Source organism: Bombyx mori, chromosome 18 (genome assembly GCF_030269925.1).
Source record: "Bombyx mori chromosome 18, ASM3026992v2".
Classification (NCBI taxonomy): domain Eukaryota; kingdom Metazoa; phylum Arthropoda; class Insecta; order Lepidoptera; family Bombycidae; genus Bombyx; species Bombyx mori.
Window position 1 is genome coordinate 6,025,445 of NC_085124.1, and position 13,466 is coordinate 6,038,910.

The window sequence follows — 13,466 nt, forward strand, 5'->3', positions numbered from 1 at the left end:
ATCCCGAGCATTTTCATATTTATTCACCTTTTAAACCTTCTCTGGACTTCCACGAATAATTCAAGATCAAAATTAGCTAAATCGATCCAGCCGTTCTCGAGTTTTAAAGAGACTGACGAACAGCAATTCATTTTTATATATTATGTATATAGATATAGATTACAGCATTATAACATTTTCAATACCTTAATTTTAATAGCATAAAATAACTATTTTAAAATACATATTAAAATGAGTGTTCGTTTTTTTTATTCCAATTTTTTATTCTTTTCCTTGTGTTGATCAAGAACAGAACAAATTGGTTTTCTCAAGCCGTACTGTGTGTTTTCAGATTTGTATTTCTTGAAATACGCCGAATGTTCCTCCGTTATATTTGTTCTTAGTTTGCTTAATGTATTTTCGTAGAAACTACGTACTTCTTCTTCATTACTATGTACGATAGGATCAAGATAGCTATTTTTTGAATAGTTGTCCCTCATTTCCGTTCGAAATGTCCTAAAGTAAAAAAGAGAGCTATTATTCATTCATTTTTTTAGTGGTGGTAGGACCTCTTGTGAGTCTGCACGTGTGGGTACCATCACCCTGCCCATTTCTGCCGTGAAGCAGTAATGCGTTTCGGTTTGAAGGGTGGGGCAACCGTTGTGACTATACTGAGACCTTAGAACTATATCTCAAGGTGTGTGGCGCATTTACGTTGTAGATGTCTATGGACTCCAGTAACCACTTAACACCAGGTGGGCTGTGAGCTCGTCCACACATCAAAGCAATAAAAAATAAAATAAAAAAAAAAAAGAACTTATATCTCACGGTGGGTGGTGCATTTACGTTGTAGATGTCTTTGGACTCCAGTAACTACTTAACACCAGGTGGGCTGTGAGCTCGTCCACCCATCTAAGCAATAAAAAAAAAAACATGTCTGTATGGATGTACTTGTAGAGTTTATTAAACATATTTTTGTAAAGTATAGTATATTCATATTTATATGCTGAAATTGGGTGTTTTCTGCAACTCGTTGTTGAGATGTAGCTACATAGGTTCACAGTTAAAACATTTTTAGACGCCCGACTGTGTTTTCAATCAACTTTTAATCTAAGATCTGATAAAAGATCTATAATACATTATCTCCTAAATCCAGTACGGTATCTGATAGAAAACTGTTAGAAACTCGAAAGATTAGATGAAAATTGTGTGTTACACACAGCTAAAGAGGCATATACACAAAATATTCAGAGATATTAATTTTTTCATTCTCCTAACAGACGTGTTCGGTCTACTTTTTAATTTCTTATTTATACGTTCTATCAAATTGGTTTAGTTTGCTATTAGCGATAAAAATCAGACCACCTTTTGTACTCAGAATTCCATAATTTGTTTGTTTTACATGTTTCCCGTTATTTCCAATTTATCGTAATTAATTAAATTGTTTATCAATTCGAGAATTAAGGTATGATAGTGATAGGGTTCCTGTTATCTTTAAAACGATTGTTCCAACTATTATAGTAGTTTAACTTCGGGCATTGAATGTGTCTGAAGCATTCTTTAGATTTCTTCGTTCCTCAAAATTATCATTTCACCTTTTTGGAACGAAGTTCCTTATAGGACGATGCGGAGGGGTACTCTAACCGGGAAAAAACGTCCGTAACGTAAGATTTTTTTAATGGTAAGATTGGTTTTTGGCCGTTTCTAATAGAGCTCTCAGCAATACGCCTCCGCTGAAACCACTCACCATTCGATGAGCCAAAGGCTCGTCTATGTAAAATGCAAAAAAATACTCTGACCTTCAATATGTATCTAAGAAATGTACATACACAGATAAATATGTTGTATTATACTAGCGTACTGCGATTAACTGGTGGTAGGGTCTACTGCAGACTTACTACTACTGTTGCACAACATAATTGAAACTAAGCCCGTGTCTCTTGAGACACGTGTTTGGTCTTTTACAAAGGTGAATTGCGACAGTCTCATTGTGATGTCTATGAGCTTCTGACACTACTTGATATAATGCAGGCCGTAAGCACGTACCTACACATATTTACACGATTAAAAAAAATTAAGTTATGAGACTTATTTTTGTCATTACTCGAAAGCTTCATCAAACAGAAGAGAAGTCTCCTGAAGATTGCTTTTTCTTTAATCCTATCTATTCAATGTTAGCGTAAGGGGCTCTTCCAGCTTTGCGCAGACGGGTAGGTGAGCTCACGCGCTTAACCTGAGAGGATTCACTAACTCCAGCCCTAGCAAGAGCAGTGCTTCACAGAATATACCATCGGATCGGAATCGCGACCAACTGAGAAGATCCGGCGAGAAGCTCAGTGTGCTAGATTGACACGATATAATTACCCTGGGACCCATTTCAGCTTGTTGTGTGTTCGTATCTCTCTAAATCCTTCTTTAAATTTCTCTCTGTCATACGTAGACTTAGGTCGGTTTGGTGGCTTCCACTGTTCTGTTTTAGGAGCAGGCGTTCTTGTCTAAAACCAAAATGTACACATGCTGTAGATAAAATTTAGTCTTGACGAACTATAGCTTACATGACTTTATAGTAAATCCAGATATTAACATTTACCAGAAACATACTTGCTGTGCACTTTTACATAAATCTCTATGCACTCAATGATTTTCTGGAAGAGATCGGTTTTAGAGATAGCTTCGCCCATTGTGCATAAGAGTGACACGTCTTAGCTCTCGGAGAATGGAGTTTGGTTTTGAAGTCAGTAAATTTATTTCCACTTTAAAACTATTATCTTACCCATGGAATATCAGCGCAGGTATAGTAAGTAATAATATCACTTGACGATGACTTTTTGTTAAGTTGCTCTACTGTGAATGGGCGATGGTGTAATCTGCTGCTAGTCAAGTAAGGATCCAAATACTTCTCAAATCCCTCGTGTGTTGTATCCAAAGGCTCGTAATCCTTGTGCCAGCTAGGCTCAGCAGGAGGCTTGTAAAAGATAATACTAGTATTTTTATTAATGTATGTCAACTAATAATACGTACACGTGTGAATGTTTGAATTCACAAGTTCTAATAATATACTTCGATACTTTTATTTGCTTGCCCGAAAATTTGTATACATTATAATATAATTGACTGATAATATTCAGTTTATTTGCTAATGGTACAATATTTATTCATGATACTCGTTCTTATTTTTCTTATTACGTAATTCGCTTCCCTGTTTTTTTGGTAAATTCCGATTTATGAAAATATGATATATTACGTAGGGTAACATTAAAGATTTAAAATTAGTCCGGTTTAAAGAGCATATTATTTTGACTTCATACATACTTGCACTGTCGTTAGATTTTGGCGTCTTTAAGCTAAATGGTTGAAACTCACCTGTTCGACATTTAGAAGAGGACCAAGGAATTGTTCTTTGTTGGTTATTAATCTTGTTTTGATCTCAAGTGCAATATAAGATCGTTGCATCTCCGACTTTGCGTGAGCTGAGCATTGTGGGGGCCTGTCCGCCAACTATTAATAGGACATTATTAAAACTATTCTTACAGTTTAATCTCGCGTTTGTCATTATTTTATTTCAGACGTTTCGAATACTCTACAGTTTTCGTGATAACGGACGTGGTCAGTAGGTAGTCAATATAAAATGACTTTTAATTTTGTTTAAGACCCGTGAAAAGCGAACTGAAAATGCCTACTGTAGATAAGGATATTTTTTACGCAATGCAAATTCTAACTAGACATTTCAGTTAGAAGTTTCACTTTTTTTTTATAATTCGATCCAAAGAAATTGAACAGATTTGCCGGGCACACGAATTCTCGATCATTGTTTTTTTTATTATTGAAGTATTACTGGTGGCCCGGAGGCCTTTCCAGTTTCACCAGGACAGGTGGGTGAGCAAAGGCTCAGCCAGGAAGGATAGAAGCCCGAGCGCCTCCGAAGGAGAGCTAACAACTCAAGAGCAGCTGCTTCGCGAATGAATCTACTGATCGGAATCGCGACCCGCTGAGGAGATCCGGCGAGAAACTCAGCGGGCTCATGCATGGGTTAGGTTGCACGTCGAAGTCGAGTTCGACGAGTACGGTTACCGGGGTCACTAAGCCTGCTTCTAGTGTTAGAGCTGAACACGTCTAATGCAAAGGTTATTGGATCTGATGGATCCGTAAGGACGTGTCTAGAGCGTCGACGGTATCGATCATTGTAAAGTTCTGTTCGGTGAAAGTATCTCGGAGTCATGAGTAGAGAGCCGCATTTGTATTGAAAATAAATATGTACCTATATGACCCTTTAATAACGTTACGACAGAACAGCGGTGACGACCCGAGCGGGCTTTTGTTAATATTGGAGTAGAAGGAATTTATTAAACTTAAATAACCATTTACACACCCGTCTATTTGTTGGGTAAATATAGCTATTGTCCGTACACGCATTGTGTTTGTTATATCGACGTGTTTCTGCTAATTTGAATTCAAAATCCTTAATCGTTTGGGATTTCCACAAATCTTTTTCAACATTATAATTTTTAAAATATTCCTTTATTTCTGCGATCGGCTCTTTCTGTAAGGTAATTAAAATATTTTCGTGTTACTTTTATACTAAAATTAAACATTGCTTTTGTAGGCAGATCTAGTATTATTCGTTTTCGTATTGTTAAGTAAAATGCTTCAAAAATATACTCTTTAATTTAAATAGATGATTACTGAAGTCCTTTTGAGATCATACGCCAGGTTTGTATTGTAACACGTATCCAAAATTAAAATAAAAGGCTAATATGAGTCTAATTCGTATCGTTTACTTGGGTGAGCCATGAGGTCTTTATGGCTCATCTAGTGTTAAGTGGCAGAGACTTACTTTCAGACGTAACATCGAAGTTCCAATTGCGTTGTTGAACAACTGTCCCAACAAACAAACCGAAATGTTTGATGGTGGTAGACCCAAATACCAATTCAATCCATCCTCCCACTACTTTTTTTGTATATTTAAATATTTATTTATTAATATCTAATATTATACTAACCACAATTGTTCTTTAATTAACTATGGGGAAAAAAAAATATAATTTATAAATATTCATAGATTAATAGTGTCTCCGTATACGTTGTTATTTTCTGCTGTTTTAATTAACACTTACCGTTTCTTTTAGAATCTCTGGTTGAGTTCTCCATTTGTGTGCTATAGTTTCACTGGATTTACCAACATCAGGGAATCTTTTTACTGAATATTCGACGAATACCGGATCCCAATTCGTACGAGGTAATTTATTTGGATATTCTGCTTGCATTGTTTTTTGATGGTTGTTTTCTCGTATTTATCGTTACGTGATTTTTATAAGCAACAATTTTATGTAAATAATATTTAAGATAATTTCTGAAGTAAATTCAATAAACGACGGTCTCGTCATTGGCGTTGTTTAAATATTCGTTTAGAAATTCTTTGTTTAGTTTGGTCGATATGCTGTTTCTTGGTAACTAGTTGTTGTAGAAGAAAGAACCCGTTTTTTTTTAATTGAGCTTTAGGATTTCTCCTATTCTATGGCTGTTATGGCTTATTCATTTTAATGTTCAAGATCGAACGAACAATTGATTTTTAAATGGTTTTGAAATGACGATTTAAAAAAGTTCATTGGTCCTACGTTTTAAACTAGATAAAATTAATATTTTTTGTTATATCAATTCCATTCCCTCAGTAATCGGGAAAGAGGCAAGTATCAAACGCAATATGTTTTAAGTTTCTACAATCCGTTTTATGGAAGAAGAGTTCCCAGTTGCTGACAACCGTTTGCCTTTCAGTGCCGGTATTGATAATATCATGGGTGCAAATTGAACTTACTAAGCGTTTATTTATTTTTGTATTAAATGTGTGTTTGAATATAAATGAAAAGAACCCTTTCTGGAAACTATAAATATATGATCAATATTGTCTAAAGAATAAAATCAGGAATGAGGGTATTCGAGGGAGAATTAGGGTCATCGACATAGCTCAAAGTCGGCATACTGAAGTGGTAGTGGGTTGGACATAACAATATATGCGGTAGAATCAACGATCGCTGGAGCAGAAGGTTTCTTAAGTGGCGACCGCGGCAAAGGTAGCGTGGGACACCCCTCGGCTAGGTGGTGCAATGATCTTCGAAAGGTGGCCGGCAAGAAATACCTACATGAGGAGACCCGAAGATCGGGCTCATTGGATTAGGAGAGGGCTATGTCCAGTAGTGGGCTGATGATGATGATTGTATAGAATTGTTTTAATATACCTACAATGTAATTTATCCGTTCAAACTGTAAAAGCATTAATATATATATATCGATTTAGTAAATATTCGATTAGAGTAATTAGTGAAAGCTCTGGCGCACCGCAAGAGGCTGTTGACCTCCAATTTAATAGAGTTACATTGCGTGTTATAAAAATAGAATTCATCAATCTTGATTTCGCATTATGTCAAAAACGATTTTTTTTTATTGCTTAGATGTGTGCACGAGCTCACAGCCCGACTGGTGTTAAGTGGTTACTGGAGCCCATAGACATCTACAACGTAAATGCGCCACGCACCTTGAGATATAAGTTATAAGGTTTCAAGTATAGTTACAACAGCTGCCCCACCCTTCAAACCGAAACGCATTACTGCTTCACGGCAGAAATAGGCGGGGCGGTGGTACCTACCCGTGCGGACTCACAAGAGGTCCTACCACCAGTTCCTAGTGTCGTCGATGTTTATTTTCAGAAACTTTATATCTCGTTTTATATACATTGCATTTCATATACATTGCTTACCACTGCACCAGACAGCAACGGCCGTCTGGTGTAGTGGTAAGTGACATGGTCACTACACAAGGGGGTCGCGGGTTCGAATCCCGCCAAGGGAGGATATTTGTATGGTAAATGTCTTTTCCAGGGTTATGGATGTATATTAAATATATGTATGTGTATAATAAAAAATCTTACATTTATTTCCATTATCTGGTACCTGTAACACAAGTTCTTTACGAACTTATCACGGGACCAGTTAACGTGGCGTGATTGTTAGTAAATATTTATTTATTTATTTACTATAGTAGGGTTGACAGACCATTAAAAAATAAAAAAACCAATGCTACGTTTGGTAAAAACTCGTTTACTTTTTCACAAATGACTGAAAATGTTATCGAACACAATACACGTGTCACATAACTAATGTTAATACAAGAATGCAATAAATACATAACGGTGTGTGCTTACACCTACTACATGTACAGATTGAATGCTTCGAGTCACACTACCCACAGAAACCATGACGGTTTTTTTAACGTCGTAGATAGTGCGTCGTTTACCTTTAAAATGCTGTCTAACCCCAATTAGAAATGACTTTTACTACACTTAACGTAAAGTAGAAAATCGCGTACCATATTTTAAGCAACTAAAATTTGCGGCTTAATAAATAAACCATTAATAAATAAACCGACTTAAAAGACTGTCGTATCAACTTATTTAAAAAAAAAACAGAATACTACTCCTCATTTTTTTTTAAATCGTTTCATCGTATTTCGTGACGTAGAATTTCTAGGCAATCTCAAATATTACGATTTCTCCTCTTTGTGATTATATAGTTCTTTGAGCATATAGTACTGGAACATATAGACATTACAGCCCGATGTCTGGTTTGCCACAACACTTTCGAACCCTGAACTGTAAGTCATTAGTGCTTCGTTTCAGAAGTTAGTACATAAGGTCTAGTAAGTAGTAGCAGTACCAGTAGTAAGACTCTATTAGCTCAATATGTACAGGTTGACGTGTTGAGCACTTTACCTTTTGATATAGTGCTCAGTACCCGATTCTCGTACTAATTAAGCACAAAAAATTAGGTGCCTAATATTTGCCTGATTTATCTTTGATTGTCTACTCAAAAAAATATGCGTGGTCACTCGCACCGCGCGCATGCTGTAACAGAATTTATTTGTTTAAGGCAGTCGACAATCGCGGCATCGTTTCAACGCGGCGTGCTGATTGGATGCAACCTGCTCTCACCCGCCAGGCGCCGCCTGAGCACTGCGGTGTCCACAAATTTAGAGTTTTAGGAAATTAATTTAATGAAGGTTTTCTCTGTGGTTCATTTGTTTTTTTTTTTTAACCTTTCATGTGACAATGAATTATCATGTCCTTGAGAATGTAAAGTGTTCAACAAGTCAACCTGTATAATAGCTCAGCATAACTATATTATAGCAATCTTAATATCCTTTCTAAGTTCCTTTGTCGCAATTGAACCAGTTAGCTATTTGTCAAAAAACTTATGAAATTATATTGAACATCTGTCTTATTTTGTCCGAGCAGTTATTTAATTACAAAAAATTACACATACATATGTATATGTTTATATAACTATATAGTTTCTACTGTGACATTTACTCAGGCTATTTGGCTATAACATTTTTATATGTTTAAAAGTAAATAAAACATAAAATCTGTACATGCATAATTGAGTAAATTGAAGCGTTTTTTTTATATATATAAAATTATTCACTCATTGATTTTAATTTAACTCTTGACTATTTTCTTCGTCGTAAAGTTTTATTGAAAAATACGATTTACGCCGTAATTTACTCGAATCGCTGTTAAAGAATTAAATATTATTACCTTAAAAATTACATTAAATAAATTATAATGAGAAACGACTCTACGAATATACAAAATCAATACAAACTCTTAAATTAGTAGCTAATACGAATTACATCACAGTTCATAAACAAGTTAGTACAAGTTAAATCCGAAGGTAGCGTACTTCAAAAGTAAATTTAAAATTTCAAGAACGTGAAATTGAAAATACTTAAATCAAAGAACAAAACTAAACAAGGACAATAATAATATTTTGGTGAGTTTTGTTCAGTGTAAGGGTTACGAAAAATTTAGGAACATATATTCACACGCTCGCAAGTAATATGCGACTGCCTTTTAAAGGAAGTCGTAATACTATATCGTGTTTATTCAATTAAAAAGAATTAATTAAACCGATATTAAATTGAGAACGGTAAACGTATAACGTTCGTCATACGCGCATTTGAGTAATCACATACGTCATAAAAAATGTACAAAAACTGGACGAGTGACGCCCTAAATATTCAGTCAGATTACATATTAAAAACACATTACTTATTATCCGTTATTGAGTAAAAAAGCTACGAATTAATAAAAAAATTAGTACTCACGAATCAGTCAGTGAGCTTAATTATTATACTTATCGTGTACTCGTTTTAGGAGGTAAGCATAAAAAGTTTACGCGTCTAGAGCTTAGATAAAATGTCGCAGAAAATATCGCTTTAGTGTATTTAAACTACGAAAATATAGTTCGTATTTTATTAATCAGTGGAAAAACATAGATTAGATTTGATTAGAACAAATCTATGAAGGTTCTAAATGTAATTGTGATCAATTAATGACAAATTTTCGTTTATTGGAATTAAAACTTTGAGAGTTGGGTTTGTTGTTGCGTATAATTATGGATAAGACATCATCGCTTGCTGTGGCCAAGCTATTTTGGCGTCTATTCTTCTGTACGCAAGGGTGAAATTCTGTCCGGTCTTCTCCGACATGACTTCTTGTGGACAATCATTCTCGTTCAACATCGTCTCTGTGAATGAAATGCGTAGTTTCTTTTATCTATTTATTTACTCACTTAAACAAATTTCGATATCGTAAATAAATTTTTATTTTATTTGAACATACAAGTGTACTTCTCTGATTAGTTTTAACTTTCGTAACAGCGTAGTTCGCTTAAATATTTGTTCTAAAACAAGGATGAGCAACACGCTTGCGGGCGGCAAGACAAGCATTTCTAAAATTGAATTTATTTTATAGATTTTCTACCATCGATTCGGTTTTCTGTCCTTTTAGAAATAAAGTTTTGTAAATAATTAATAAAAGATAAAGTAGGTGCGGGCCGCCAAAAAAAAAATTAAATTTAAATTGGCACATTGATTAAAAATGTTGCTCACCCCTGTTATGAAATTTATTTATGTTTTTGCAGGCGTGGATGGGCAACCTAGCTCATGGCAATATTCATATTAAGCGGTACGAAGTCAATTGACATGACTACGTGAACCCAATAACGATAACGCAGTTTTATCATAAAGCCCTTAATTGATTCTTTTTTTTTAGGATTGAAGTATTACTGGTGGCCCGGAGGCCTTTCCAGTTTCACCAGGACATGTGGACGAGCAAAGGCTCAGCCAGGAGGGGTGGGATTTGCTAACAGCTGCCCGAGAGCCTCCAAATGGGACCTAACAACTCAAGAGCAGCTGCTTCGCGAATGAATCTACTACCGGATCGGAATCGCGACCCACTGTGATAATCCGGCGAGAAACTCAGCGAGCTGATTCATGGGTTAGGTTGCACGTCGAACTCTTTGTCGAGTTTGACGAGTACGGTTACCGGGGTCCCTAAGCCTGCTCCTAGTGTTAGAGTTGACAATGGATTAGGCAAGTTGGACAAAGCAAGGACGTGCTTAATTAATCCATGTTCTCCTTGTATAAAATTCTATCATTGACCAAATCTAAAAATAAAAAATATAGTGATTTATAAAGCGCATTGTAAAGCATTTCTCACCGTGCCCGTCGTGTAAAGCGAACAACGCGTAGTCCTGCGGGTTCGTAATGGCGGCTGCGTGAGCGAGCGCCCGGCACAGGTCGCGTGCGCGCGCGCCCGGTCGGCACGGCACCGGCACTCGGCGTATGGAGCCTCGACACTCGTCGGGTAGCACGACGCGGACGACCGCCACGGGGCATTGATCCCGACCGTCGATCGAGCCACGCCGCCACTAGCGACCAAAGCGAATTAAAAATTCCGAAAGTCCAACCGACAATCCTCTGTCTGAAGGTTACCAAAAGTCTAGTTTGTGGTATGCAGTAAAAATTATTTTACATGCAAATCTAGATATTTTACTTACCGGTGGTAGGACCTCTTGGGAGTCCGCACGGGTAAGTGCCACCACCCTGCGTATTTCTGCCGTGAAGCAGTAATGCGTTTCGGTTTGAAGGGTTGGGCAGCCGTTGTAACTATACTGAGACCTTAGAACTTATATCTCAAGGTGGGTGGCGCATTTACGTTGTAGATGTCGATAGGCTCCAGTAACCACTTAACACCAGGTGGGCTGTGAGCTCGTCCATCTATCAAAGCAATAAAAAAATTTGAACATCATCTCAATAATACTCTATTCCAGTTACGAAGTTCCATTTGACAGATGCTATTATAATGTTATTGTTTGTGTGTGTGAATTAATTGTATAATGATTTAGATTGATTGTGTATTTTTAAATAATGATTTACGACCATGAACAAAAAATGATTATTAGGTATTTCAATTATGCGAAACGTGAAGAGTTACGTTCTAAGTAGTGTCAAAAGGGACTTCGTAATTGGAATGGAGTATAAGATAATAAGGATATTTCTCGAATTCACATCAATTTACAGCTAAACTTTAAATAATGTAAAGTATTTATCATTATTATGTAGTTATTCTTACATCTACATATTTTGCTATTATAAAACTTACCGGGGGCGTAATATCGGATCCTGTTTCTGGGGCCAGCCTCTTCAGGACGGCCACGGCGGAGAAGAGCGCGGTTAGATAATAGCCCCCTTCGCCCGCCAGGAGCGCCGGGGGGAGGAGTCCCGCCATCAACTCGGCCTCGAGTTCCGCACATACTAATCTGCACCGGGCGACCGTCCAAGCCAACACCGGAAGCAGGTCTTCGGCGCCGAGACCGCGCTCGCCGCGAATCTAATCAACGATCGTATTTAAATGTAATTTATGTAGTTTTAACAATTTGCTTACAATGGCGATCGATTAATTGAAAAGAGAAGAAATAACTAGAAAGTGTCTTCCAATTATTCGACAAAATAAATGACTTCTACTTAATAATGCAAAAGTTCTCGCGACGGCTCGAAATGAGGACAGAAGTAGGGTAATTAAAGAACCCAATATTATAAGTGAATCAAAATCACACTGACTTCACTGGCTCGACCACGCGGGAAGGGTTAGACAGGATCGTGAGGTAAAACGGATGTATTCGGGACAACCAATCGGTCGACGCCCGATTGGGCGCCCTAAGTAGTTTGAAAGGGTAGGGGGACTGGGAAATGGTATGGTGGAGTGGGACTTATTGAAACTCTAAGTTACCCAGTGGCAGACAACAGCGCAGGACGACCAAGAATGGGGTCCTTATATAGGAATCCAAGATCTAATTTGGGTCGCTGCGCCAAATCAATCAGTTACTTTTAGTTATTGAGACATGTGGTCGAAGTTTCAATTATAACTTATTACAGCATGTGACTGTTAGAAAATGAAATCAGTTAATTTCGAGAGTTATTAGTTTATTTTGTTGTTTTTATAACCGTTGGCAAATTAATCTGTTATTCTGATAACGTTTAATCGTTTTATATTCGACTAAATAGTAATTTAAATTAAGAGCTGGTAACACCGGGCGGGCAGACATTCATTCTAGTCTATGGTTGAATTATAAAGGACTTGGCTTCGGCCTTAATGAAATTTTTATTTCAGGATATAATATAAATCATACAAGACTTGGCTTCGTCTTTTTTGAATTTTTTTTTCAGAAATTATATAGAACAGACAAGGCTGTATGGGCTTAGATCCCCTTGCCTTTCCTAATAAGGAACAATTGTACCAAAAAAAGTCTATGGTTGACAATGGTCGCACGTGGTGGTCATTCACAAACTCATTGACTCTAAATCACTAATTATTATTGTAATCCCTGATTGTTTAAGTAATTTAAGCGTTTGTTTAATTAAAATAAAGAACAGTCAACACTACAGTCTACATATTTAAACGTTTCTTAAGGTTCAATGCCCACCATGGATTCCTGTGCTGACAACCATATGTAATTCCCGATTTGTACATTTATTCAAGGGTGTTTATTATTTATAAAAAAGCTAATCCGACTCACTACACAAAGAATCGTTACTTTGCAACGTACATCGGTAATGCTTTGCTAGAGAAACGCCCGATAGCCCTTCCTTTGAAGTTTGTAACTTACAGCATTGAACATGACCGATATCGCGGCCAATAGATTTTCGAGTTTATCCAGCGGCGAATCGGCTTCTTGCATTTTCAGGAAATGCTTTGAGATCACAGCCAACACTGCCGCGGATGGAACTTTTGTTGATTCCTGTGAAATAAACACATTCAATTACAGATATGAAGCGTTAATGATAATCATATTGTGAGGATTATATTTTCGTATGCATTACAAGAGCTGTACAAAACATTTCATTTAGACGGACGGATCAGGTGGACGAGCTCACGGTTATCTGGTGTTAAGTGGTTACCGAACACCACAAATGTTAACAACACAAATGCCACCTTGAAACATGAGCTCTAAATCTCAATTTTACAGTACAACGACTGGTCCACCCGTCAAATCGAAACGCATTACTGCTTCACGGCACCTTTTTGTTATACTTTTAAGAAGTAATTTTATTGCATCTAAAATAAAAACCAAATTATTGTTAGGAATTCAAAA

The 13,466-nt window shown here is 36.7% G+C and overlaps 2 protein-coding genes across 23 annotated transcripts in view; both read right to left on the bottom strand.

The window, feature by feature from the left end:
- Positions 1 to 242: 242 nt before the first annotated feature.
- LOC105841943 (uncharacterized) lies at positions 243 to 3,594 on the bottom strand. Its single transcript, XM_038017325.2, has 4 exons — positions 3,343 to 3,594; positions 2,753 to 2,944; positions 2,344 to 2,474; positions 243 to 495 (listed from the first exon to the last, which is right to left on the bottom strand). The coding sequence occupies exons 1-4, from the start codon at positions 3,430 to 3,432 to the stop codon at positions 249 to 251; spliced, it is 660 nt and encodes a 219-aa protein (XP_037873253.1). The 5' UTR covers positions 3,433 to 3,594; the 3' UTR covers positions 243 to 248.
- A 3,456-nt stretch (positions 3,595 to 7,050) lies between these two features.
- Positions 7,051 to 13,466, bottom strand: part of LOC101743268 (protein sprint) — a 276,135-nt gene continuing 269,719 nt past the window's right edge. For all 22 annotated transcript variants that reach the window (XM_038017335.2, XM_062673629.1, XM_062673627.1 and 19 more), the window contains 4 exons: positions 12,981 to 13,112; positions 11,477 to 11,704; positions 10,532 to 10,742; positions 7,051 to 9,557 (listed from right to left, as the gene is read on the bottom strand). In XM_038017335.2, coding sequence (XP_037873263.1) covers positions 9,424 to 9,557; positions 10,532 to 10,742; positions 11,477 to 11,704; positions 12,981 to 13,112 — 705 coding nt within the window. In that variant the 3' untranslated portion in view covers positions 7,051 to 9,423. The remainder of the gene's footprint in view (positions 9,558 to 10,531; positions 10,743 to 11,476; positions 11,705 to 12,980; positions 13,113 to 13,466) is intronic.